Source organism: Abramis brama, assembly GCF_963993115.1.
Source record: "Abramis brama genome assembly, chromosome: 20".
In the NCBI taxonomy this organism is placed as follows: Eukaryota; Metazoa; Chordata; class Actinopteri; order Cypriniformes; family Leuciscidae; genus Abramis; species Abramis brama.
Window position 1 is genome coordinate 22025927 of NC_139982.1, and position 27904 is coordinate 22053830.

The following is a 27904-nucleotide window of genomic DNA, read 5'->3' on the forward strand; positions in this document are numbered from 1 at the left end:
ACTACCACTACGAGGCGGCAGCGAAGCGTGAATGCATAGATTTTTCATTTGCATTCATATCCTTAATGGCGGATTTGGTGTGTTAAACGCGTTTATATACTGTCTATGGTTAGACGTGACTGGATACTGGTACAAACAACATCAGAGCTTGAAACAGAAGCAGGGTTGCGTACGAAACAAGAGCTGAGTGGATTTAAATGCCACAAATACAGTACGCAAAAATGATAATCTTGTTGGGAAAGCAGACTGTGTAGGTGTAGGTTATTGTGATTGTCAAAACATTTGGTTGCCTAACTAAACATAATTTTATCAAGTTTCGTGACAGCATGGTGCAATTGGTGTAGGCTACTGCCTTTATTATTGCTTGATACAAATTTTACAATTTCAATTTAATTCTTGTGGTTTTATTCCGATCTTGATTCAATTTGGATACGTAGGCTATTAGGTAACGTTAGGCTACAGTAGTGTTAATTTTTCTCAAGAAAGAAAATCTCACCTAATGCTGTAAAACATAGGCTATAGAGCCCTGTCAGCTGGTATAATTAAAGGTTAAAAATAACAACTCAAATTAAATATAGGCCTAATGCGGTTTTTATTACAACAACAACTAATATTTTAATGATATAAGTAAAAAATATAATAAATATGTAATATAGTGCACATATTTAGCAAAATACTCTTTTTTAGAGTATTAACTCTAATATTAATACTAAATATATTTTAAAATACATTTTTTTCTAGCCAACTTATGTGCTATGGTCATTAACTGGCTTTCCTGAGGTAAATGTAACATTATGTGACTTAGCCTACTCCAGCAATTTTATTGACCTCTTTCCACTGTTGAAAAACACTGATTGATCGATATTAGCTAGCTAGCTAGCTTATTTCTTTTTATTTATTGTTCAGACATTCTGTCTGGTTACCAAGCCTGCCTAGTCTGTTTATTTGTTAATCTGTCTGTTTGACTGGCTAGCTACAGTTTCAATGACTGCCAGTACATCTGTCTATCTACCTGTTAGTCTATCTATCTATCTATCTATCTATCTATCTATCTATCTATCTATCTATCTATCTGTCTATCTGTCTGTCTGTCTGTCGATTTATCTATCTGTCTGTTAGTTCACTGAAAGCTGAAAATTAATCTGTCATCTTTTGTTGTTTTAAATCCATATGTCTTCCATGGAAAACACAAAAATATTATGTTATTTAGACATCATCAGTCACCATTTACTGTTGTTGCATCTTTTTCCCCCATTCAGTTACAGAGATGGTGACTGACACTGTCATTCTGCTAAAAATGTTCTTTTGTGTTCCTGGACAGGTTTGGAACGACATGAGCTAAGTAAATGATGACAGAAGTTTCATTTTTGGTGAACTCTTCCTTTAAGACATCATCAATCTCACTACCTCATAATGACTTTTTCGTTCACGCACGGATGAATCATTATTCCTTAATTTTAAAGAGATGCTATGTATTGAAATTGACCTGAGGGTATGTAGCTTATGAAAAGAAAAGAGCAAACTCCTTAAAATCATTCATACATGCATTAAGCGCTGGACCGAATCGCGTTAAATCAAGTCATTTGTTTGCTGTATCGTATAGCCTATCCCCCGTGAGATGCTCTGGCCTATTTTTCTTAACTGCAGATCAACCACAGAACAAACACTGTTTAAAAGGCCCATTATTTGGCTGCATGCATGCTCATCTGAATGAACTTCTCAATGAGCATGAAGCGAAAGGAAAAGGGGTGATTGGGAAACTCATTGACTTGAATGAGTCACACAAGAAAGTAAGTATTTGGAAGGAGAGACAGGAATGCATTAATGTCTGGTAGTGTGTTCCTCTGAAAATGAACCAGTGGTGTTTTCTTCAAGGAGGCACAGAAGACAGAGCCTCCTGAAAATAATTAGCATGACATAATTTAAGAAGAAGAAGAATTTTCTAAAATAAACACTGTAAAAAGTGAACAGTTGGATCAACTTAAAAAAATTACTTCAATTGGTAACACCTAAAGAAATTAAGTTTTCTCAACTTAAATTATCACGTTTTTCACGATAAAATGTGATAATTTAAGTTGAGAAAACTTAATTTCTTTAGGTGTTACCAATTGAAGTAATTTTTTTAAGTTGATCCAACTGTTCACTTTTTACAGTGTATAGTAGATAAAGTTTCAGAGGAATGTAGTATCTCTTTTGCCTCAGTTGAGGGGGTATTGCAAAAAAAAATAGTGAAATGTCACATGAGAGGAGGCAGTGCCTCCTCGTCACTGTCATTGGCTGATTATAATGTTAGCAGGATAATATTGACCTATCATGTTCACATCCACTTGGCAAATCAGCCTGCAGACTAAAAAAACAACCTGATGCAACATTGTGAAAGAAGCCCAATTCCACAGGAAAACCACAGACTTGGCAACACTGTGATGCTGGGCAGAGCAAGATATTTTTTCTTTCAATACTGAAAATAGTTTCGGAATTTAATTTGATTCAATTATATAAATTAGAATTAAATAAGAAAATAAAGATGGCCAGTCTTATCCATAATATACAAAAGTATATTTATGCCTCAATAGTAAGGAGCCCCTAATGGGACCTTTGCAAAAATAAAAAAATATACAGTCTTTCGAGAGCGCACAAGAAACTATTCTCATGCGTTAAAATTTCCGGTTTATGTAAACTATAACCTATTTCCATTGTGCGTCACTGCCATCTTCTATGAAGAAAATTACAACATGGATGCACATGAATTATTAGAGATAATATTTGCTAAAAATGTGGCTTTTGTTAGGGCAGTACCTATAATATCAAGGCCTTTTGTCAGCTTTTACATATCCTCCGTGTCACGAAATGGGCTGATGGCGCAATACGGCTGCCATCCCATTATCTCATAATCCGGCGTGGTTTCTCTTGAGAAAAGTATACATATTTGGCTATATCCATGTATATATCCAGGGTTTAGTGTGTCATTTCCCTCATGTCATCTATACTGAAATGCTGCCTTATAGTTTGCCAAAATGGTCACTTATGAGGTTCCATAACTGTTAAGATGCTGCAGAGAATAAAGCAGCTGCCTATAGGTTCTGGAACAGAGCTTTTCTCTGAACATTAAAGGTCTCCATATCTTGTTTCTCTGAAGGATTCAGTGGTTATCCCTTTGCTCTCTTAATTAACCTCAATGCTGACTCTCCTTAGATGCTGGAATAATCCCCACTACCTTCAGATTTCAGATGGCAGCAATGACCCTGAGAAGAACGTTATCACTGAACCCCGTGCTGACAGTTTGGAAGAGGGCCTGGACCCAAGGCCCGATGGCAACCTTATCTACTCCATCAATGATCGCCCACCCTGGTACCTCTGCATTCTTCTGGGTTTCCAGGTGAGACACGACATGAAAATTATCTCTAGTTAGCCTTTTGAGAAAGGCAGCTTAACCCCATCCACTCATAAAGACATCTCTGCACACATCTCTTCTCAAGCAAACAGGTCTTTCCTGATTTAAACAACTGACCTTTAATGGGTTTCTTGGTTAAACTGAGCCTGAGGGTAGAGTTCTCCTCATTGCATGCCAAGAAAAAGGTGAGTAAACATCTGGATGGTAGAGTTGCCTTGAAGGGCATGAGCAGACTAAAGATGACTAAAGATAAGGTTAACTCCTTAATTCACAGGAATGTTGCACTGAAGCTTGGTGGCATCTGATATTTCACAGATCTGCTTTTTTACGTATCATGTTGTTGCAGATGAAATATAATGTGGATAACACTGAATAAACTTTTTTTTTTCAGGTAGATACGGTTGCTCATATCTGGCATGTTTGTAGTTTTAATTTTTTATTGTGAGTTTGTAGTTCTAATCGAATCCTCGTCTAACACCCATTGGGTTGTGGGCTATATTAGCTATTGAGTGTGCATGGATCTTCACTAACCGGTATTCTAACCGAAAATAGTAGACCATCCGGGTATCTTTGGAATACTCACTTTAACATGCTATGATTTGGGACATACTAATTTTAATTTCGAGTACTATTTATGACGGATAGTATGCGGATGGTACCAGTCTAGATAGATATATATTTTATGATCCAATTTTGCAGTTTACAAGCTCTTAATTCGATTAATTTATTTGATTTTAATATGAATCTTTTGGGGTATATTTCAGTTACCCTTTGCATTTTGCTTACATAGCTTAAAGGAATAGTTATTCAAATTTCAATGGTATTCAAAACTGTTTGTTTACCAACATTCTTCAAAATACCTTCTTTTGTGTTCTGCAGATGAAAGTCATAAAGGTTTGGAATGACATGAGATGAGAAAATGATGACAGATGATTAATTAAAATTTTTGTGTGAACTATCGCTTTAAGGTTCATTCCAGCCAAGAACAAAAACTATTACAACAACTATAATGCTAACTACAATAGTGTCCGTTCGCACTAGTGGACGATAACGTTATTTTTCTATAGCTTTAGTTCATTAACTGAAAAAAATAATCGGTCTGAAAGTGATTCAAATGTTATCTTTCCTCTCTGCCGTTATACATATTGTTGGCATGGTCTCTGCTAATTTCTTAAGGTACTAGCAAAACATTATCCATTATCTGTTGTCAGTAGCGTAGGTCACACAGAAATGAGTTTAAAACCAAGCAGCTTTTGTTGATCAAAGCAGCGAATTTGTGCGACCAACTTGACAACAAGCAAAATCTGCGAGGGGAACTTTTTCACCATCACACGAAACACCAGATTGTGCGGATTCCTAATGAAATGCCTAGATTTTGCCAGTGAAATTTTGCCGAACACAACATTTTAAAACATTTTTTTTGTGGTTATCATTCTTGGTGTGAACAGGAGTTCACAGTTTCCGTTTTGTAAATTGTCTCTTTCATTTCAAACCACCAATTCTCATTAAAAACGAATGACTTCTGGTTGCTCTGACACCACTAATCCTCATCATCAGCCTAAGAGCCTTAAGGCTTCACTGCCACTCTTGACCCTGTTATTCCTTATTATATGCATCTGATGTTTAAGGTGAGGGGAATATAAGCCAAAGCATTCCACTTACTCGTCCTGATGACACATGGAGATCAAAGGCAACTGGGTGGGGGGAGAGAAAGGTCAGCAAGGTACACAGGGGACTCGCATTGACATGTGAGGTAAGATGATGTGCTGAGCGTAAAGAGGAGTACAAAGAAGAAATCTCACTCCTCCAGCATGCTCCCTTTCATCTCTCTGGTGTCATGGAGGGGAGGAAAAGGCAGGGAGAGACCTGGTATTTCATGTCAGCACAGACTCCCTTAGAGCCCCCAGCCGTTTCTGCTTTCATTACCGGTGTTTTTATGCTAATGCACGTCCCTATAGGGTTATGAAATTGTAAATTCAATTCAAAACTGTTTTACCCGCTCTGCTCTACTTGACTTCTGGGGGGAAGGCAGCTGTGAAAGCATAAACTAGAACAGCCGAAAAACAATAAAACAACAGGAATTTAAGTGTGGATAACATAAAGCATCAAACTGTACACATTTATTTCCATACCTCTCCTGCTGTATAAATAGTCTCCCGTGCACCATCTCCATATCCGCACCATAATCTCCCATCAAAGCTGCTGAGCATTCAGGCAAGTTTAACTTTTTCTGAGCCTGACAAATTTATGAAGCTTACTGGTGAGAGTAAAGAGGTGCTATATATTCACAACAGATAGGCCAACATCTGTCTTCCATTTCTCACACGTCTCCCTGGCTTAGTCAGGCCGGATTTAAGATTTGCTACATTTTTTGTGATCATCTGTCTTAGATTGGGTCTCGTCCCGCATAACAAGCTGTTTGCGATGAACCTAAGCCCGGTGTCATCCATGGTAGCTCTTCATACCCATTTCTTGCGTCACACAGCATTACATACTGGCATTTGGTGGCATCCTGGCAATTCCTCTCATCCTGGCTGAGCCGTTGTGCATCAAAGAGAACAACACTGCCAAAAGTCAACTCATCTCTACCATCTTCTTCGTCTCTGGCCTTTGCACCTTGCTACAGACCACCTTTGGGACCAGGTATGGGGATTAACATTCCTCAATGTGTGATATCTGAAGTTATATACACTGCCTGAAAAAAATGCCTTCACTCTTAAAAATTTCATGGATGTTAAAGGTTCCATAAAGAAATGAGGTTCATTCTCGTGTGTCACGCAGCACGTTTGAGGTCCGCCTGAACCAATGAGGTTCATTCTCATGTGTTACGCATCACGTTTGAGGTCCTCAAGAACCAATTAGGTTCATTCTCATGTGTTACGCATCACGTTTGGAGTCCTCAAGAACCAATTAGGTTCATTCTCATGTGTTACGCAGGACGTTTGAGGTCCTCAAGAACCAATTAGGTTCATTCTCATGTGTTACGCAGGACGTTTGAGGTCCTCAAGAACCAATTAGGTTCGTTCTCATGTGTTACGCATCACGTTTGAGGTCCTCAAGAACCAATTAGGTTCGTTCTCATGTGTTACGCATCACGTTTGAGGTCCTCAAGAACCAATTAGGTTCATTCTCATGTGTTATGCAGGACGTTTGAGCTTCAGCAAGAGCTTTGTTCTCGCTCGTCAAGCAAGTCCGTTTGAACTTCTGTTTATGTTCGCTGATCAATGTTTATATGTTAATAAAAGCCTAAATTCAATCTGTCCCACAATATAAAGCGATCATGTCTCTTCAGAAAATTTGGACAAAACTGCTCAATTTTTATGGATTAGTTTTACGATCTCTTTATGAACTTTTTGAAGCATCCAAGTGGTAGTTGCGCAGCTGCCAATAGAGGGACAGAAAGCTCTCAGATTTCATCAATAAAATTTTCATTTGTGGGTTAACAATCCCTTTAACATCCATGGAATCTCTGAAATGCACAAAAAGGTTCTTTATAGTGGAAAAAGTTTCTTTAGTTATTACAGTCTTCTTTGCACTGAGAAAATAATGGTTCTTTTAAGCATGTTCACTGAAAGGTTCCTTGGGGAATAAAGCATTTTATTCTAGCTTCATGCATTTTTTTTTTATCAACAACTGAATGTGGGTAAGTTTCATTTAAAAAAAAGTGACAATTTGAACAAAAAGCTGAGAAAATCATGTTTTTGTCAAAGACTACATCCGAATTAGATTCAGAACGATGATCAAAACATAGATCCAGTAGATCTCATTCATCAACACCGCATAATTTTACATGTGCATAAGCAATGCTTCAATCGCTTGTTGTTTCTGCTTCTTCTCCTGTGTTTTGATCCAGAGATACTGTACTATATCAAAAGATGTGTAATAGGGCCCCCTAATGCATAACAGTGAAAACATGGATTGCCAGAAAATTCTGTCAATGGCAAGAGTAAAGAGTTTAGAGTCGTAATAGTACAAAACATAAGAGTATTGGTTTTGTCCATACAATGAAAATCAACAACATTGAACACTGACTGAAAAAAACATCTGTAGTTATGTTCCATAGAAGAAAGAAGTTTGGAATGGCATGAGAGTGAATAAATAATAACAGAATTTACATTAAGTAGCCTACATTAAGTAAATTTACAGAAGTACATTAAAATCAGTCTGGCTCTCGTGTTTTCAGCCGAGACCTTTGCATTCAATGGTTTTTATGTACTCCATAATTCAGTGAAAGGAATATATTGATGTTTTGCATGCCTCCTGCCAATGTTTTTATGATTTAACTGACATAATGAATAAAATTGCCTCATTCTTTATGACTTTGCAGGTTGCCGATCCTCCAAGGAGGGACGTTCACATTCATCACCCCGACCTTGGCTATCCTCGCCCTCCCCAAGTGGAGATGCCCAGACATGAGTGCCACCGCTCAACCGAACACCACAGATTCTGCAGCCCTCCTCGTGGATGGCGACGAGGTGTGGAAGGTCCGCATCCGCGAGGTACTGTAGGAAATATTATTTCAAACCTGAACCAAATTGCATCATTTGAAACAAGTGTGTCTGTTCTTAGCTGCGAGTCATGTGTCAAAAGGAAATGTGTGGCAAGAGCAAAAGAAATAATGACAGATTGACGATAATGATCCACTATGTGGAAAGTGAGCACATAGATTTTAGTGAGTTTTGGAGACTCGCAAATCTTTACGAAACCTCATCCAAACTGAAATCGTTGGAAGCGTTGGAATTCAATCCTCGTAGTGATACTCTCATTGAACTTTTAAAGACATTTTAAATGGCAAAAGCTCCACAAGAATGAAATATAAGAAAACATTGTTGATGTATACGCAGTAGAGTAAAACCGTTGTATATGCGTTAAATTAAATATCATTAAACCAGTTTGATTTCATTTATATTAAATGCAATACAATTCATAAAAAGTATTGATAAACATTTGCACGCCTCTAAAGATTTTCAAATGTAAAAAGGTTTGATTTAAAAGCTGTCATGGAAATTGTAATTATCAGTAATGTACAAAAATGTAAGAATGCTTATACCTGTACTTATGAATACTAATGAGATCATGTTGAACTATTGTCTGCTCATTTCAAATAATGAGTGTTGACTGTAAAATTAGAGAATTTTTTGTTACTGTAATAATTTTACCTTGTAAAGTCTCAGATGTGAAGAGCAGCTTTTGTCTTAAGGAGGTTACAAAAGGAAAAACTATAATATTTAACATCTGAATGACCAGATATTTTCAATCAAAGGCATTTTTAAGCTTTAAGGTCAGTCTTAAGTATTGCAAAAATATATTGATGTTCTTTGTAAATTATCAGGAGGCTTTAAAGTTATTCACTTGTATAGGGTAATCTGTAAAATCTGTACATTTACAATAAATGGAGAATGGAATGGAATGAATGCATATAACAACCTATATGAGGTGAGCCCAGAACTAAATCAATGAGTTAATTATTGTTATTATTTTGAAAATAGAAATGACCAGGTCGTATATATGAGATGTCGTACTGGTCACTCAAGACTCGCTTATTCATATTTATTGTGTGATGTATGTAAGAATTTCTTGAATGCAAAACATATTTTAATAGAATAAATGGAACGTGCAGGAGATAACCAGGGAATAACTCACAACAAAACGTTAATGAAACACAGAACTCAGGCAACTAAGGAATTAAATACTTAAATTAAAGACAGAGAAATCAAGGTAAACCAGTACATGTGCACAGCTAATTAACAACCAAAGAAACTAACTAGGAACACAGACAGACAGGGAAAACCTAAACTCAATGAATGTACCTTGTTTCATGAATAAATATCTACAATTTTCATATATTTTCTCAGAACATTCTGACCATTTTTTCACATTCCGTAGATCCAGGGTGCTATTCTAGTGGCCTCAATGCTTCAGCTTTTCCTGGGCCTGTCGGGTCTTGTGGGGCTAGTGCTGAGGTTCATCGGGCCGCTGGCCATTGCTCCCACCATCAACCTCATCGGACTGTCGCTCTTCATCCAGGCTGGGCAGAAGTCAGGAGCTCACTGGGGAATTGCTGCTCTGTGAGTTACTGCAGAATTATGTGTAACTTCTATGAGTCACTAATCTGTATTTCTAATTGTGTATGGCTTTTGTGTGGCTCTCACAATGCAAGGCCCCTTTAAAAACAAAACACCCTCAGGGTTCAGTGTTTATCTGTACAGATCAACCCTCTTCAGTGTTTTCATTTAAATGATAAAACATCGCTCAGATCCTTTGATGAAAAAAACCCACTGTTCATTACTCATCCTCAAGCATCCCTAAGAGAATACATTAATCCTGCCATCGGTTTGAGCGACATGCCCCTCAGACCCTCCCTGTCCAGGTGCCTCAGAGTAAACAAAGGTTTAAGGCACATATGTGTGTGTGACCCATAGGTCACATAGTAAACATCTCATCTTAAGCCCTGTAAATAAGATTCAGGTTGTGGCAGCATTAATTAGTGTACAAGACAAAAGATGCCTGTTTGTTTGAACAAATAACGTGTTGATTTTTTGTGTGTTTTTGCTGATATACTTTTATTTGAAATTTGTTGTTGTCAGCTACTTTAAAAAAAAAATCAAAGCAGATGCTATTTATGAGGATATTTAATTCAGTATCAAATTAAATCAAATCCTTATTCATAATCCTCTTCTTCATTCTCGTCCAGTCCTTAATCTGATCCTCACTAGTCTTAATCTTAAACCTTACCTACACCATATACAATATGGCAACCTTTGTTGTTAAAGTGAACCAATTGAATTAGAATAAAAAAAACTGAATTGTATGCACATTAAAATGATGGTTAATTGAAAACAATGGATTATTGACATTTTGTTCTTGAAGAGAAGATTACGTTTAAAGCAGTCCAATCAGGGTTTACACGTGGCAGATACTTGGAAAGAATTTGATTTTGCTTTGCTGGACCTTCAAAACAGATACAAGTAATGGATTAAAACAACTAGAATACTTTTAGAATAATTATGGTTTTTATAAGATGATATTTCATACGGAAACAAAGATAAAGATGTTTAAAATTTGTAATCTGTATAGATCTGTGCATATGAGCTACTATCTTTCTAACGATAATATCTTGTCATCTTTCTACAGAACTGTTTGCCTGATCTTTCTCTTCTCCCAGTATTTGAGCAAAGTTAACCTTCCTCTCATTGCTTATAAGGACAAGAAGTGGAAAGTCTTCCAGTACCCTCTCTTCAAACTCTTTTCTGTGAGTGTATTTTATATAATTATAATTATGTTTGTATAATATAATTACGTAGGTATATCTACCATGGGATCCGAAGGTCTGGAGCCACTAGAGAAAATGCTTCTGCATTGCTGTTTAAATTGTCATTACAACTGTATAATAGCATAACAATTTGAGTGAAAAATTTAATTTCTTAATATTGGGTATGTATGTCCATCCCCATTTTGCTTTAGTGACAAACTGGCATGAATTCCACAAGTTTGTGCCTGGTGAACCACGTTTTTGAATCTTTCAATTAAATTAGTGACCTAGAAATAGTGCAGATTTTCAGTGCCAGTTGGAACTCTGAAGTGACGAAGCCGCGCTTGTTTTTGTGACTTTTATTTTGACGGCGCGGCAGACCTTTATTTTGACGGTGCTGAGAACGCCAACCAGAGCCTCCATGTTGATTAGTTTACGATCTGTCTTCACTCTTCCAACACTCCTGTCTAATACGTTACAGTAGAAAGTAGAGTATATGAAAAGGTATTTGCGTATGCCATGTGGTTTATGTCCAGTGTTGCTAGCTGAGCAGAAACACATAATCATGTTTCGCTTGGTCCCCTCAAAGCTGCGTTGGATTTTCTCCTTAGCGTAAAGGTTAATAGGCCCATCTATCACTGTTTGACGTGTCGGTACACGATCCGTTCCACCTGCACGATCCGTTTCACGCATGCGCGTAACGTTAATTACGTACGTTAAATAACAAATGGGTTCTTATGGTACACGATCCGTTCCACCTGCACGATCCGTTCTACGCATGCGTATAATGGGATTTTAGCAATATTGCGATTATACTTAACCTCATGTAAACGCAATACTTAACTATAATCAACTCGTATTAAAACAGGTGGCGTACGCCGTTTTTAATCGCAGTTTGCGGCCATGTAAACACATTAATCGCACTAACTAAAGTGCGCGTGTGTTTTTGTCACGCACCTTAAGCGCGTATTCATTTTAAACTTGACATTAGGAAGTTTTCCCTGAACTCTGTCAACACGACTCACTGTCAGCATTCTGCCTTCATCCAGAAACAGCTCAAATAACGTGACAGCAGTGTATAAAACTGTTACAGGCACCGACATAATATTTCTGTCTTCATCACGGCACAGAATAACAAAATACGTCCATAAGAACCCGTTTGTTATTTAACGTACGTAATTACGCGCATGCGTGAAACGGATCGTGTACTGACAACATGTTCCATAACGTATCGGTGTTTCGCGTGCGTTTAGCCAATCAGCGTACACTAACGTCTTAGTGGAAATTAGTTCCTCTAGGAATTGCTAGAACTAAAATCGTTACTAAATCCGAGTACTTCTTCCGCCAATAGTTCTAGAAACTATGAAAAGGTTCCTCCATTGCGAAAGCCAATACTGATAACAGATGTTATCTGATGTAATCTGTCATATGGTGGTTTTGAAGTAACTAAGTTACGTCTTAAATACCACACTCAGTCTGTGACAATCTTGTCGAAAGAGTTGTGGGAAGAGTTAAAATAAAAAATAATAGTTTCAAGCTTTACTCTTGGCAAAAATCAAGAAATACCCCAGGGCTAATACACTTGTCACATTTTACATGCTACAGATACAGATTACAAAAGGATTCCTAGCATTACTAGCCTGACATTAATTGAGCCTAAGTGAGCTAATAAATCCAGCTGTTAAAGGTTCTAAAACAAGAAAGTGTACATTGTGAAGTCCATGACAAGGAGACGTAGAATGCCATGTTTATGTGTGTTGTATTTAATGTACAGGCTTTATTTGGGATGTGTGGAGCCTGGCTGGTGTGCTTCCTGCTGACATATTTCAATGCCCTGCCCTCATCCCCGAATGAGTACGGATACATGGCCAGAACTGACATAAATCTCAATGCAGTAAAAAGTGCTGCATGGTTTTATGTGCCTTATCCAGGTGAGCCACCATCAAACAGCTATACAGCAAATAACATGGACTTTTATTTGCAACCCTGCAGTTTTTGCTATTATGTCATCATCATTTTTACACATTTTATTTAAAGATTTAGATTTTAGAGACCCAGACTTTCACAAGTTTTTTCACTATAAATTATATATAATTTATTAAAAAATCTTAAACATCCCAAACTTTTGAACTATATATATATACAGGGCCGGTTCTAGACATTAGGAGGCCCTAGGCAAAATTCATGTTGGAGGCCCCCCCACCCCCAATAAAAAAACACTTGAAACAAAAATGATTCCTAACCTTTTTATTTATACAACATTTAATTTTAAAAGCAGTATATTTTTACTTACACAGTGCATAAGATTGGACACATTACTATTTTTAATGTTTTTGAAAGAAGTCTCTTATGCTCATCAAGCCTGGATTTATTTGATCAAAAATACAGAAAAATAATATAGTGAAATATTATTAAAATTTTAAATAATGGTTTTCTATTTTACTATACTTTATATTTCTGTGATGCAAAGCTGAATTTAGTGTCTCGTGATCCTTCAGAAAACTTTATAATATTCTGATTTATTATCAAATGTTAGAAATGGTGCTTAATATTTATTTTATAACCTGTGATACTTTTTTCAGGATTTTTGATTATTAAAAAGTTGTTTTAAAAAAGTCTTCACTATCACTTTTTATTTATTTAACACATCCTTTCTGAATATTCCTGTTTTTTTCTGTATTTTTGATCAAATAAATGCAGGCTTGTAGAGCATAATAATAAACTTCTTTCAAAAACATTAAAAATAGTAATGGGTCCAGACTTTTACCGGTACTGTATGTACATATTAATCAAACTTTATCTAAGGTAATCTCTTTTTTGTTTAATGAAGATGTTATTGTTGTTATTTTGCTGTTTTATTCAATTTATTCACAGTTCCAGAATCCCACTTCAGTAGATGAGCATAAGTGCTTTATATTGAATTTGCATTGCTACCTTAAATATGCTATACACAAATCAAGTGGAAGAGAAAGACACGATCGCTACTGAGCAGAAAAAAATATATAAACTGATATTATTGGCGTAATGTCAGGGTATAATCTAATCAGCAGCAGAATTTAGAAGATAGACCCATAGATATGAGATCCTTTATTTGAAACATTTAAAAATGTTGTAGTGTGTTGGCTTTTTAACTTAGAATACAAACGTCTTGTCTTTTAATTTTGTAGCTTTTTTACTAGTCAGCTCCGGACGCGATGTTATTCATTGTACGCACAAATTCAAAGCGTCGCGTCTGGGCACGTTAATGACGCTCGCGCTCTTTTAAACTCGTAATAAAGCGGTGAATGATTTTTCCAGAAATGACGCTGATCTACAGTACAAGTTTATATTTAGAATACATTGCAATCACTCCAAAATAGATGACGACAACTCACACACCTGCATTATGAGCTGTGCTTCTTTGTGTGCTTATTAGGCTTTTGCCTCGCAGCACCTGATGGATGCGTTCGTTACACATACTTTCAGAAGCCGACACCCGCTTTGTAACGGACACATTAATTGGTTTAACTGCAGTAATGTAACAGTCTATGGTTAAGATAAACATCGTCACTATTTTTAGTTAATTAATAAATATTGAAATAAATTGTAGATAGGACATTTGTACTTTTTTTTTTTTTTTGTCCCTCTGTCTGGGCCCCATCCCGCCAATCGGGCCCAAGGCACGTGCCTAGTTTGCCTTTGCGTTAATCCGGCTCTGTATATATATAGTTCAAAAGTTTGGGATTGGTATGATTTTTTTACGTTTTTAAAAGAAGTCTCTTATGCTCACCAAGGCTTGCCTTTATCTGAAATAGATGCTTTTGTAAACATCAGAAATCATGAGTCACGGTTTGGTACGTACCTCGGTTTTTGGGTCACGGTTCGATACGAGTTCAGTACAACAGGAAAAAGCTACAAATCCACAATGCTGATTTATTTTATTTTATTTTGAACAGACAGTAGTGCAAACTACAATTTGTTCCACTAGCGGCATTTAGTCCCCCTGATGTAGTTAGACTGAATTGTTTGCTTGTCTTTATTTCTTATTGTATAGCTTCTTATACTTCATACTAAAACTTTCATAAGGGATTTTGATCATTAAAACTGACATTTAACAAAAAGAGTTTCATTTTATTATACATGTACATACAGTGAAGAGAATCAGAGTATATATGCACATATTGCCTGAACATATTAATGTTTCATATTTTAAAAATGAAAACAACAAAAGGCAGGGTTGTTTTATATTTCCTTTGGTTATACAGTGCTATGGATAAGTTTAGACACCCATGCTAAAGTTGACTAAAAAGAGGAATAAAAAATCATCTTTTGGAAATTGAACTTAATGCCTTAATTAAAAAAATAAGGAAAAATCCAACCTTTAAGGACACAAATTTTCTTTGTGAATGAATAATGTATCTTAAATAAATAAATGTTCTTCCTTAAAATACAGGGTGCATAAGTTTGGACACCCCTATGTTAAATTCCCATAGAGGCAGGCAGATTTTTATTTTTAAAGGCCAGTTACTTCATGGATCCAGGATACTATGCATCCTGATAAAGTTCCCTTGGCCTTTGGAATTAATATAGCCCCACATCATCACATAGCCTTCACCATACCTAGAGACTGGCATGGTTTTATTTCAGTTAGCCTAATAGCTGGTTTGATTTGCATTGAGAGATGATCTTATGGAAAGTACTCCATGCCAATCTCTAGGTATGGTGAAGGCTATGTGATGATGTGGGGCTATTTTAATTCCAAAGGCCAAGGGAACTTTATCAGGATGCATAGTATCCTGGATCCATGAAGTAACTGGCCTTTAAAAATAAAAATCTGCCTGCCTCTATGGGAATTTAACATAGGGGTGTCCAGACTTATGCACCCTGTATTTTAAGGAAGAACATTTATTTATTTATGATACATTATTCATTCACAAAGAAAATTGGTGTCCTTAAAGGTTGGATTTTTCCAAATTTTTTTAATTAAGGCATTAAGTTCAATTTCCAAAAGTTGATTTTTTATTCCTCTTTTTAGTCAACTTTAGCATGGGTGTCTAAACTTATGCATAGCACTGTACATGCAATGAAGGTGATCTATGTATACATTGCCTGAACCACATTTGTGTGGCTATTAATACGTTTAAGATTTTTAAATGGAAAACGAAAAGAGGCAGGGTGGTGTACATGTATGTTTTATTGTAAATATACATACAGATAACCAGAGTAGCCAAGGTGAGTTGAGTGACGTTATCAAGAACGCTGCTGTACCATTTGCAGAATAACTGAATCTGCGTCCTCCCTTCCTCGGGAGTTTGTACTCCTGAGTCGAACTTGGCGAGTCTGAACTACCAAGGACGCAAGTCCGAACTTTTGCATACTTGTTATTGAGAAATGCTCTTGGCTGTGTCTGAAATTGCCCCCTATTTCCTTAAATAGTGCACTATTTAAGGGGACAGCCATTTTTACTGGTGTCCGAAACCATAGTGGACGAATCCCAGAATGCACCGCAATAACGAGTGTACAACCAATGTACGCTGAACAGCTAGAGCAGTGTTTCCTCACCCTGCTCCTGGAGGCCCTCCAACAGTGCACATTATGGATGTCTTCCTTATCTGACCCATATATTTCTGGTCTTGGAGTCTCTACCAACGAGCTGATGAGTTGATTTAGGTGTGATTGATAAGGAAGAGTTGGAAAATGTGTAGTGTGTGTGCCTCCAGGAACAGGGTAGGGAAACACTGAGCTAGAGAATACCCATAACTCATTTTGATGGTCACGCCGAATGAATTCCGGCGTCTGACCAGAAGGTGGCGCCCGCAGCTGAATCGTCTATCCATCCAATTTTCCAAACCGCTGGTCCAATGTGGGTACAGCGTAGTATCATACAGGTATAAATTCCTTTTTACTCAGTAAAAAGTGTCCGAATTCACTCATTTTCATTCACACACACATATATATATATCCAAAATATTTATAAATTTAAAAAAATAAAATAAGTTTGATCATGTAAACAATTTTTTATATTAATTTTAATATAATTTTATAATTTTTTCATGCCAATGAAAAACATGCTTTAGATGACTAAGGACAATGAAAGTAATTTTAAAAAGTAAAATTTTCCAAAAATCTTTAGAATTTCCATCACAGAATGCTGCAGAAAAAAACATAATTTGAGATGTGGTGGAAATTACATTTCAGAAAAGGTTGTGTTTTAATAGGATTTATTTCCTAAAAGTGCACAGGGCCAAAAATACCCATAGTTGAAAAAACACCCACATTTGTTATCTCTTGCTTAACTGTGAAAATTCCAGAAGAAATAATTAATTAATCTTGTCATGAATTAAAATACCAATTCATGATAGCAAAAAGTCAATGAATGGTTTGATGCAAAGTTTCCATGGAACTCATTAAACAAACATTTTGTCAACCATCTGACGATTCTGAATAATATATGAAAGTTGATTTTCATAGTCAATGAACATGAACGTTAGCTATTTCAACAGTACTGTCAAAGTGCTGTTTGCAAGCTGTTTTTAAGACATGTCTGTCAAAAAAGAAAGAGCTATCTTGAATGGTAGTGTTTCTTTCAGATTCCAGAGATGAGAGATACATAATGTGACATGTGAAGAGTGACATGAATAGGGCTTCTATAATTCATCCTGAAGAACATTTGGGAACTGTCAGCCACCGGGAACCATAGTTGTCTTTGCTAGGGTCAATTCTCACTCATAAAGGTGTGGTGTATTATTGTCTATGACAATGACAGTCAGGCTTTTGAGCCCTCGCCCGTTTCAGCGTGCTACCCACTCAGGTCTTTTCAGTCATTCTGTTGTATTAAGAAAAGCATTCAACACCAGTCGGGCCTCTGCTAGGAATCAGCTAGCACGTATATGTATTTGAAACAGCTTTAAGGTTTCCATCGTTACTTTTCACTGCGTCCCATTTGACTTCTTTAGATAAAGCCTATTAGTTGTGTCACCCAGGGGCTTACATGTTCGGGAATGTGGTATTTTTAAACATCAAATAGTTATACAGGTTTGACTGCATCAGTGTCTGAATGTTAGTCAGTTTGTAAGTCGTTTCGCTTGACCCACTTAAATCCCTTGAGACATGTATGTGCTCCGGGCTGATATACAAGAATAACTGAACATGGGCCTCATGTTACTGTGTGTATTTTTTACCATAATGTGTTTCTTCTGTGTATATTCTACTACTGTGTGTATTATCCTTAATGCTTTATATATAGCTGTATGTATATATATAGATATAGATACATAGAGAGAGAGAGAGAGAGAGAGAGGGAGAGAGAGAGAGAGAGCTTTGTGATATGGGACATTATCCTGCTGGAAGTAGCCATCAGAAGATGGGTACACTGCAGTCATAAAGGGATGGACATGGTCAGCAACAATACTCAGGTAGGCTGTGGTGTTTAAGTGATGCTCGATTGGTACTAAGGGGCCCAAAGTGTGCCAAATTCAAAGTGTGTTTACACCAAATTCTGACCCTATCATCTGAATGTAACAGCAGAAATCGAGACTCATCAGTTTTTCCAATTGTTTTTATTATCCAATTTTGGTGAGCTTTCCTGTACTTAACTGACAGGAGTGTCACCCGGTGTGTCTTCTGCTGCTGTAGCCCATCTGCTTCATAGTTCAACGTGTTGTGCGCTTAAAAATGTTTGTTTGCACACCTCGGTTGTAACAAGGGGTTATTTGAGTTACTGTTGCCTTTCTATCTGTTCAAACCAGTCTGGCCATTCTCCTCTGACCTCAGGCCATTCTCTGTAAACCCTAGAGATGGTTGTGTGTGAAAATCCCAGTAGATCAGCAGTTTCAGAAATACTCAGACCAGCCCATCTCACCAACAACCATGCCACGTTCATAGTCACTTAAATCACCTTTCCTCCCCATTTTGAGGCTGAACTTCAGCAGATCATCTAGACCATGTCTGCATGCCTAAATGCATTGAGTTGAGTCACTGAGAAAACTATGTATTACTAAGTATTACTCAGAAAGTCTGATTAAAATCTGGTATTTTGAGTATTTTTTTGGCTGAAAATCAGACACAAATTTGAATGGGAGTCAAAGCAAACATACCTTCATGACACATAACAAACTAGTCAGACTTTGCTTCCTTGTGTCAATAGACAATATGAAAAAACAACAAACCAAAGGTTTCTTTTTGTTGAGCTTCTCCACCTTAAACGCTTAGAAGATATGGTGTTCGTAGTAACCTCATCATGCTTCCAACCATACTATATGTTTTTTTTGCACCATAAAGTATACTAGGGAACTTGCTGTCCATAACGAGCATTTCCTCATCTATTAACTCTTTTACAGGACAGTGGGGTTTACCCACTGTGAGCGTGTCATCTGTACTGGGCATGATGGCTGGAGTGCTGGCCTCAACAATGGAGTCCATTGGAGACTATTATGCGTGCGCTCGTCTCTCTGGTGCGCCTCCACCTCCCACGCATGCTATTAACCGCGGCATTGCGGTGGAAGGCGTGGGCTGCATCTTGGCTGCCCTGTGGGGTAGTGGTAATGGAACCACCTCCTACAGTCAGAATATCGCCGCTCTGGGAATTACAAGGGTAGGATTTCTCTGTTTATTGACAACAACAACAATAATAATAATAACTATAACTATCTTCATCGTTGTGGCAACCAACACCAAAGCAAGTTCTTCATTATATTTCAACACTTTTATATTACTATTCATCTAAAACATTGACTAGGCTTCCTGAAGTCACACATTAGTAATCCATACTCGATTTTATTTTATATAGCGCTTTTCACAATACGCATTACCTCGAAGCAGCTTTACAGTAAATCATTATGTTATTGTTTATACGATTTTAATATCTTCATGCTTTATATACGAATTTAACAGATTAGAGCTGGGTGAACTTATAATAAACATTTTGTGAAAATATAAACAATCAAGCAGATTTGCTATATGCTATATTTATGCCAGTGTACTGTATGTATGAGAATAAATTTGGATCAAACTTTATATCATATCAAAATGTAAACTATTATCGCACAGCTATAAACAACCATGCAGTTGAGACTAGCTATTTAGTAAATATCGCTTAAATATGCTGTATGTATGCGGATAAAGTTGGATATACAAATAGTAAAGTACAATATATTTGAGAATAAAAAATGTGAGAATGACATGACATTAAACTTTATGTAGGCCTATTTCAAAATTAAACTAATTTCAGATTAAGTTTGATATCTTCTTAATATTAATATTGCCATTTGTATATGTTCTTAATAAAAATATCACCATGTGACCATGCATGTTTTTTCACGTAACAAATATTTACATACATTTCTGCTCATAAGTTTACATACATCTTGGACAATCTGCACGTGCATTAAAAAAAAGTTTTTTTTTTGGTGGTTAAGCTTTTCAAAACTGGTCACTACTGATATTTACACATATCCCAGAACATAAAATAACTAAAATAATAATTTTTCACTTTTTAAAGAGAAGTTAGAGCAGTAAATAAATAAATTCAATTCAATAAAAGAATATGCAGTACACAGATATACATATAATCCCCAACACTACAAAATCAAGAACTAATTTACAGAAATCCTGATCAGAATTTCAGGTTGTTTTGGCGCTTAATATTTAGTGTTGACTTCCCGAGCATCAGTGACAATTTGTGGCCTTTTATGATCGTTCCTGTGCATGAGTTCTGAGTAATAAAGGTGCCCACTGTTCTCAAACATCCTGCACTTCCTGTAAATTATTTTGGTTTTTGAGCATCCTCTGCACATTTAAGGTCTTCCCCTCTCAGGGAAATTGAGGGTCTCATCCACATCTATCACCAACACCTGCAAGCCATCATTGATGCTTGAGGAGGCAACACATAATATGAGATTAATGTCATTTTTGGAGGAATGCTTAAACATCTGCTTCTTCAGGGCAGTGCTATATAAAAAGGTCTTATTTTGAAGATTTTATTTCGATTTTTGCCAAGTGGTGTTTAAATGTTATCAGGCCATTTTTCTTAATAATGTATCTCCGTTTCATGGGAATGACAATTGTTGCATTCCTGCATGTTCATAAATGTTTTTTGGTTTGTTTGGTTTGGGTTTCATGACAGTATTTTGAATGATTTATATTTTTGATGGCTGATCCCTACATTGTGTGCCAGGTCGGCAGCAGATTGGTACTTCAAACCGCTGGGCTTCTTATGATCATCTTGGGACTCTTTGGTAAATTCAGTGCAGTCTTTATAACTATTCCAGACCCGGTCATTGGTGGAATGTTCCTCATCATGTTTGGCATGGTAGCAGCAGTGGGTATTTCCAATCTGCAGGTATACTTGATAGAGAGTTCTCATACATTTTCATTTCATTGTTATAAAATTGTATGTCAGGGCGACCTCATCTAATAAAATACATACTAAGAGTTTGTTTCTTTTGTATTTCATTTCTCTTCTTGCAGTATGTGGACTTGAACTCCTCCAGGAATCTCCTAATTCTTGGCTTCTCGACCTTCAGTGGTCTTGTGCTCCCAACCTGGTTTCATTCAAATCCAGGCATGATTAACACAGGTGAATATAACATTGAAACATATACAAAATAACATCAGCATCACCTATCGTATGCAGCATTTAACCCATCAGTAAACATATTTTACAGGAGTATAATACTTCTACCCAGGGGCGTAGCACCAATTATTGGGCCCCCGTCACAGAACCAAAGGGTCAGGCCTCTCACCACAACAAAAACCCAATACTGCTTCATTTTCACTATGATTCACAGCTTTTATTTTAAATTGTATTTATTTGCATTAAAACATTATAATGTACCCTTCGAATATTTTCATTTTAAGCCATCATTCCTTTAAAAAGACCAAGTGAAAATTCAGTTAAAAAAACACATTACATACATAGACTGTAAAAAATATGGACAAAGCGTCAGTGACATCACCCATAGACTTTCTGAAGAACGGGTTTGTAGCCGTTTGTGGGGGGTATGGGTGGCGCCATCTTGGAAAATCCTAACCCCGCCCACCTTCTGACGCAGCGCGCGTCACTCAGCTCGCTCTGCTACTCCGGTTATCTCTGTGCATATTTTAGGCAACGAAATATGTTATAAAACACCATACTAACTCTTTTCGTTTTCATTTAAAGAAATCTTAAACATTATAGCCACACAAATGTGGTTCAGGCAACGCATATTGATTATATTCACTGCACATAACGTTTGCCTATTTATAACAAAACTAAATATAAAACACAAACCTGCCTCTTTTCGTTTTAAATATAATATAAAAAATTAAACATTTTAATATTGTCCAGGCAATACGTGCATTTGTACTAAACAACAGATTTTACAGTAAACAACTTTAAAGATCATCTTCGTTGTATAAAAATTTAAAATGACAAAACTCAACCCAGTCTCTTTTTGTTAAATTTCCCTTTTATCAATATTAGCCATTATAAAAGTATAAGTAAAAGGTACAAGAAGCTATACAAATAAAGCAAACAATTCAGTCAAACATACAAAGTCAGCACTCTAGTCTAACCATACAACGGTAAAGTTAAATAGCTTATAAAGTTATGAAACTTCCCCACAGCCAAAACGATTGGCCAGGGAACAAATTATATTCACAAGACCAAAAATCGCCCATTAGATATAGACAAGACGAATTATATCTCATGTTTAACCACTACAGAGACGCCAGAGTCCGCGGCAAATGCCAGAACGACTAGCCGAGGAAAGGCTGTTCCAGACGGGGTACATGACGCCGAGCGCCCGGTCATCGCTGGATCTCACAACTGGATAAAATTTTCATAAATCTTTAAATAAACCACAGATTTGAGATTTAAACAACTACATTCTCGCCTGAAAAACTCTTAAAACTACATTTCATGATTCAAAAACAGTATTATATTTCAACTGTGTTAAAAAATGGCGCTTCTTATGTTGTCATTCTCCTTGGCGCAGCCTAAGCTGTCAAAGTTAACCACGCCCTTATTTGTCATACATTTTATATCTAAATACGATCTAAACTAACGAGTCAGAAAAAAATTCACCCCCCTCACAGTTGTCAGGCACTCGGAAGCTATCGAAAAATACAATAAAAGTCCATGGGACCAACCTGTAAAAACATGAATTTATGCTGTGAAAACGGACATTTTTACATGGGGTCTATGGACATTTGCTCCCTTTTGGGACCTCCCTCTAGCTGATTTTCGATGTATTGCAGTTTTTCGCACTTCCGGGTAGGCTTCATTTTTCAGATCAGAATGTTGCCGCTTGATTACATATCATCATTTTTTCCATCAGTCTATTGCTATAATTATCTCTGTCAATCATTAAAATTTCCGGGTGACTTAACAAAACAATAATTTAGCAGATTCACCCTTGGGTTGTCACTCCTGAAACTGTACTCTGTGTAGTGTGTTGGTAGCATGAAAAACACAATAAATGTCAAAAACATTTATTGAAATAGCGAATGGGATATAGCCAATACAAAAAGCTTGCAAAGTGCGCTCTCTTTAATCATTGAAGCTGTCAATAACTTCAGTCTCAGTTCTGCACTCTTGCGAAAACTCCCATTATAATCAAAGAAGCTCAATGAATCTCTTATTTACATCATGTTTACACATAAAAGGATTCTTCATTAAAACTCAGTGAGCTCAGGCTGAAAGAAAACTGAAAACTACGCCGTTTTGAGCGTAATCACATTACCTGATGACTTCTGTTATGGTTTCAAGAAGCATTCACACAAAATTAAGTTTAGTTTTGTTTAATCTTGATTGCTTTGATATAAATGTTCAATAAGAGTATAGTTGAGCCATACCTACTGCATTTTGCCAAAATATAAACTTAATTGTAAACTGAATATATATATATATATATAATGCATGTGTCACGATCTGGCTCAGCGTGGCTTCAACAGGAACACGATGAAGACGAAATAAGAATAAACAGGCTTTAATAGCAGAATGAATACATAACCAAACTTAGCTAGTGCGTTAACGAGAACTGACAGGAAACAGAGAACAACGAGGAACTAAATACACAGAGCTAACGAACATGATGAATGACAGCTGGTGAGATGGGTGTCCATGGTAATTGACCGTGGGAAACTCTGACATGGGAAAACAGGAACTAAATACAAACTAAAATTCCATGAAAACAAAACTAAAAGAACATGACTGTTACAGCATGTATGTGTGTTTATATATAATGCATGTATGTGTTTATGTATGTATTCAGTCATGTGAAAAAGAAAGTACACCCTTTTGCATTATATGGTTTTGCGCGTCAGTGCATAACAAAAAAATCAATTGTCAAATCAATGTCATTATTTATTTAACAAAAATAAAGCAAAAATGAGTTCTTGGTAGACTCAATGACTGCAAGGTGCCCAGGTCCTGTGGCTGCAAAACAAGCCCAAACATCACCCCTCCACCACTGTGGTTGACAGTTGGTATGAGGTATTTGTGCTGATATGCTGTGTTTGGTGTTCATTATTGTGCATTATTGCCAAACATCTCCACTTTGGTCTCGTCTGACCAAAGGACATTGTTCCAGAAGTCTTGAGGTTTGTTCAGATGCAACTTTGCAAACCTAAGCCATGCTGCCATGTTTTTTTAGAGAGAAGAGGCCAACCCTTCCAAACAAGCCATACTTGTTCAGTCTTTTTCTGATTGTACTGTCATGAACTTTAACATTTAACTGAGACCTGCAGTCTGAGATGTAGCTATTGTTTTTTTTGTTTTTTGTTTTTGTGTAGTTTCTTGTGTAGCATTGCATGGTCTGACACACACATTTGAAAAAGTTAATAAAACTAATAAAAAAATAACTAATACACTAAAAGAACAATTCCAGTCTGAACTCCTTTGCTGCGCATTAGACTCAAATATTGCTTCAGCAACTGAACAGGGCAAGAAACAGTAGTTCTACCAGAAAAACTCGGGAGATAAAATGATGTAACAAAAGCATATATTTATTAACAGCCCTGCAAGCAAATATTTATAAATTTATTTGGCGTAGACCGTAGCGCGCAATCCGAGGGTATCAGAATCTGCATTTCCTGTCTGAAGATGAAGGCAGGGGCGAGCCGATCCCCCGGGAGGTATGGGAAGGGACCATCCTGGTGGTGGTTGGGGAGGATGGAGGTAATTGTGTGCGTCAGCATCTGCGAACTCAGACATGTGTAAGTCCCAATCTTTTACACTGCAAGTATTAGAACATGATTGGTTAGATGTGAAGGTAATAAGTGACGTAACGATTGAGTCTTCCTGGCAGAACTTGCGCTAAAGCTTTCATTTCTTTGAGATCTCATTTGAGAGTCATAACTACAGCTATGTGGCGGGTCACTCGGTGCAAGTGGCACATCCTAAGCTTATCCGCAGTGGTGAGAAGCATTGTCTGGACTCCTGAGGTTAGGGCGATTTATCTGCCAATCCTCTTTACAAGTCTACGTTTGACTCTGCTGTAATCTCCTCCCTTCACTTCAGCACAAACCTTTCACGTGAAAACCAGCATTCCCCCTTCGACATTCTGGCCAATGCACCCTTTCGATGAACTTTGTCCTAAACTTCGTGTTGGGTTAACACTGCTTAAAATTTGGGGAGGGGGGAGGGGAGGAGGGAGGGGTTTCAACATAAGTCTCATAGTGCTTAATCAGAGCCTCTTTTAAGCAGTTTAATGATAGGCTTTCAGGAATTAGTGATCTAAGCTGACATATTGAACTCCTGACCAACGCTTGCTGTGTTGGTTTCGTCAGATGGATGTTAATTGGTCCTATAATATTTACCCTATTAAGACATAATAATAAGATATCTTATACCAAGAGTTTTTACACCTACCCGTTGACTTGCATATATATACATGCATTGGGCATCTGTCACTGTCCGCCCAGCTCTTTGTGACTTGAATGGTTTGTATCTGTCAACAGGCATAAAAGAGTTGGATCAGCTCATTATGATTCTCTTCACCACCCACATGTTCATTGGTGGATTCTTTGGATTTGTATTGGACAACACAATACCAGGTAAGTCGTAAAAAAGCATGACTGTTGGGCATGTAAATCTGCAGGGGAACACTGTGGTCAAAAGGTTTAGCTAGCGTGCCTGTTACGCCTTTGTACGGGCTTGTTTCAACTCTTCGGAAGCCATATGAAAGTCACTATTCAATAAAAATGACATCTGTGAACATAACAGGAAATGCTAAGGAATACTCCAAAAGGTCATTTTTGCAGTGATGTCATGGAAGAACCATTTTTGGTTCCCCACAGTTCTTAAAAGAACCATTTTTTTAGTGTAAAGAACATTTTAGTAATCTACAGAATCTTTTTCCACTATAAAGAACTGGATGTTGAGGCCCGTTCACACCAAGAACGATAACTATAATGATAACTATATTAGCGTCCACACTAATAGCATTCTTTTGAATGATTTTTAAAACTATATCTTTATTGTTAACCTTATAGTTATCGTCCTTGGTGTGAACAGGCCTTTAAAGGTTCTTCATGGAACCAGATGCCAATAAAAAAAAAAGAGTCCAGATCTAATTGGCATATAACATGAAATCTGAATGAATGTTTGCATTATGAAAAGATTTAAATATCTGCTTTTTCTTCTAGTTGTGTCAAAGTATTGTTAATATAATTAATAAAAATCATGTCTTTTTCCTTAGGAACAGAAGAAGAAAGAGGAATAAAGAGCTGGAGGAAGGTTGATGTAGGATCTAAAATACACATGACCGATCATTCCTGTTACAATCTGCCTTTCTGCACAAACTTTATTCAGAGGTTCAAATTGCTCCACTACCTCCCATTTCTCCCATCACTTGAGTCACAGGAACTGGGAACGCATCTGTAGCACCATAGCTTTCTGTGGTGAGGCTTGGTTTATGAATGGCACATTCCAGGCAAGAGGTGAGCAACATTCAAGCCCGGCTCCAACGTTAAGCTCATTAGAATAAGAGTTCACCCTAACCACAGAATTGCTCCCATTTTTCATGGGACTCATACAACATTGGACATTTTCAGCTATTTTGGGATTTTTAAATTACATGAAAGTTCCTCAAAAGTTCCTTAAATATATATATATGGTATTTCTTGAGTAAAGAAAAAAACAGTTCTTTATTTACCCTTACATTGCAAACAAGCAGAGATGGTTCAAAATGTGAACGCCACTTCATTCAACATTGAGGCAGGGAGGAGTTATGCGGTTTAACCGACAGTTTCAAGTTCAAGTTCTTTTTAATACTTTTCATTGGATAAATATTTGCTATATCCACAGACAGATGCAGAGTAAAGGTTAACAAATAGTAATGATTAATAAGAAAAAAATTCAAATGGTTTCTGCCTGACAGCAATGATATACGTATATGTATATATAATAACACATTGGTACCATTTAAATCATAATATAGAAGTTACTTTTTCAAGTAAGTAACTCACATTTACAATTGAAAACTCTTTGGTTTCGAGTTCTTGAGCTTGTGAGCATGATGGCTGTACATCACTTTTCTGTGACGTACAAGTCCCACCCTAAGATTCAGGTTTCAAAAAGTTCATAATACTCATAATAAATCAAATAAAACCCATTTGCGTCAGTGGAATCTGGTTGCACTCACTGTTTGAAGTGGATAACATAACTTAACCTCATGCCTGTGGTGGATTTGCTGTACCCTGGAGCTCACCGGTACCGTTGCCATAAATGCTACTGTTTTCATGACAATAATTGCACTCCTTTCATGGTATAACACATTTGTCATGGCATGCCAGCTTTGTTGGCAATAAGTACTTGTGTATACACAATATAAAAAATTCCAAAAATGCGATTTCAGTTCTTCTTTGTGACATTACCTGAATTCTGTAACCTGAATACAGAAATGTACTACTAAAGAATAAATGTCATGTCAGTTCTGTGAGAACTGCGCATCAGATATTCAAAATCCACAATGCGCTTTGAACACATTCAAATTTTAAGTAGGAATTTAGATTTTTGATCCTGATTAATACTTAAATAATTATAGCCATTCAAATCTATTTTTAGATTTATTGTATATTAGACTTGTGATTTTGAGGACATTGTTGTATCCTATATATATATATATATATACACACTATACAGTGTATTTTCACATCTGAATATCATGTGACAATATAATTTAAGCAAGATTCTTTTATGCTACCTCTACAGAAAATTAAATATTCTTTAAAAGGACTATTATGCTGTCCTCAAATGCAAATGCTATCTTCAGTACTGTGTTTTGCACACTTGTGCATGT

The 27904-nt window shown here is 36.7% G+C and overlaps 1 protein-coding gene across 3 annotated transcripts in view; it reads left to right on the top strand.

The window, feature by feature from the left end:
* The window catches only part of LOC311070613 (solute carrier family 23 member 2), a 29670-nt gene extending 2100 nt beyond the window's left edge, over positions 1-27570 (top strand). The window contains exons 1-12 of one of the 3 annotated variants that reach the window (XM_084094575.1): positions 1604-1790; positions 3221-3376; positions 5877-6034; positions 7719-7890; positions 9278-9459; positions 10526-10643; positions 12418-12574; positions 18962-19215; positions 20797-20961; positions 21090-21198; positions 25563-25658; positions 26303-27570. In XM_084094575.1, coding sequence (XP_083950701.1) covers positions 1695-1790; positions 3221-3376; positions 5877-6034; positions 7719-7890; positions 9278-9459; positions 10526-10643; positions 12418-12574; positions 18962-19215; positions 20797-20961; positions 21090-21198; positions 25563-25658; positions 26303-26487 — 1848 coding nt within the window. In that variant the 5' untranslated portion in view covers positions 1604-1694 and the 3' untranslated portion in view covers positions 26488-27570. Of the gene's footprint in view, positions 1-1597; positions 1791-3220; positions 3377-5876; positions 6035-7718; positions 7891-9277; positions 9460-10525; positions 10644-12417; positions 12575-18961; positions 19216-20796; positions 20962-21089; positions 21199-22325; positions 22562-25562; positions 25659-26302 lie in introns of those variants that run through there. The other 2 variants (XM_084094576.1, XM_084094577.1) reach the window with 2 other exon arrangements.
* Positions 27571-27904: the final 334 nt, after the last annotated feature.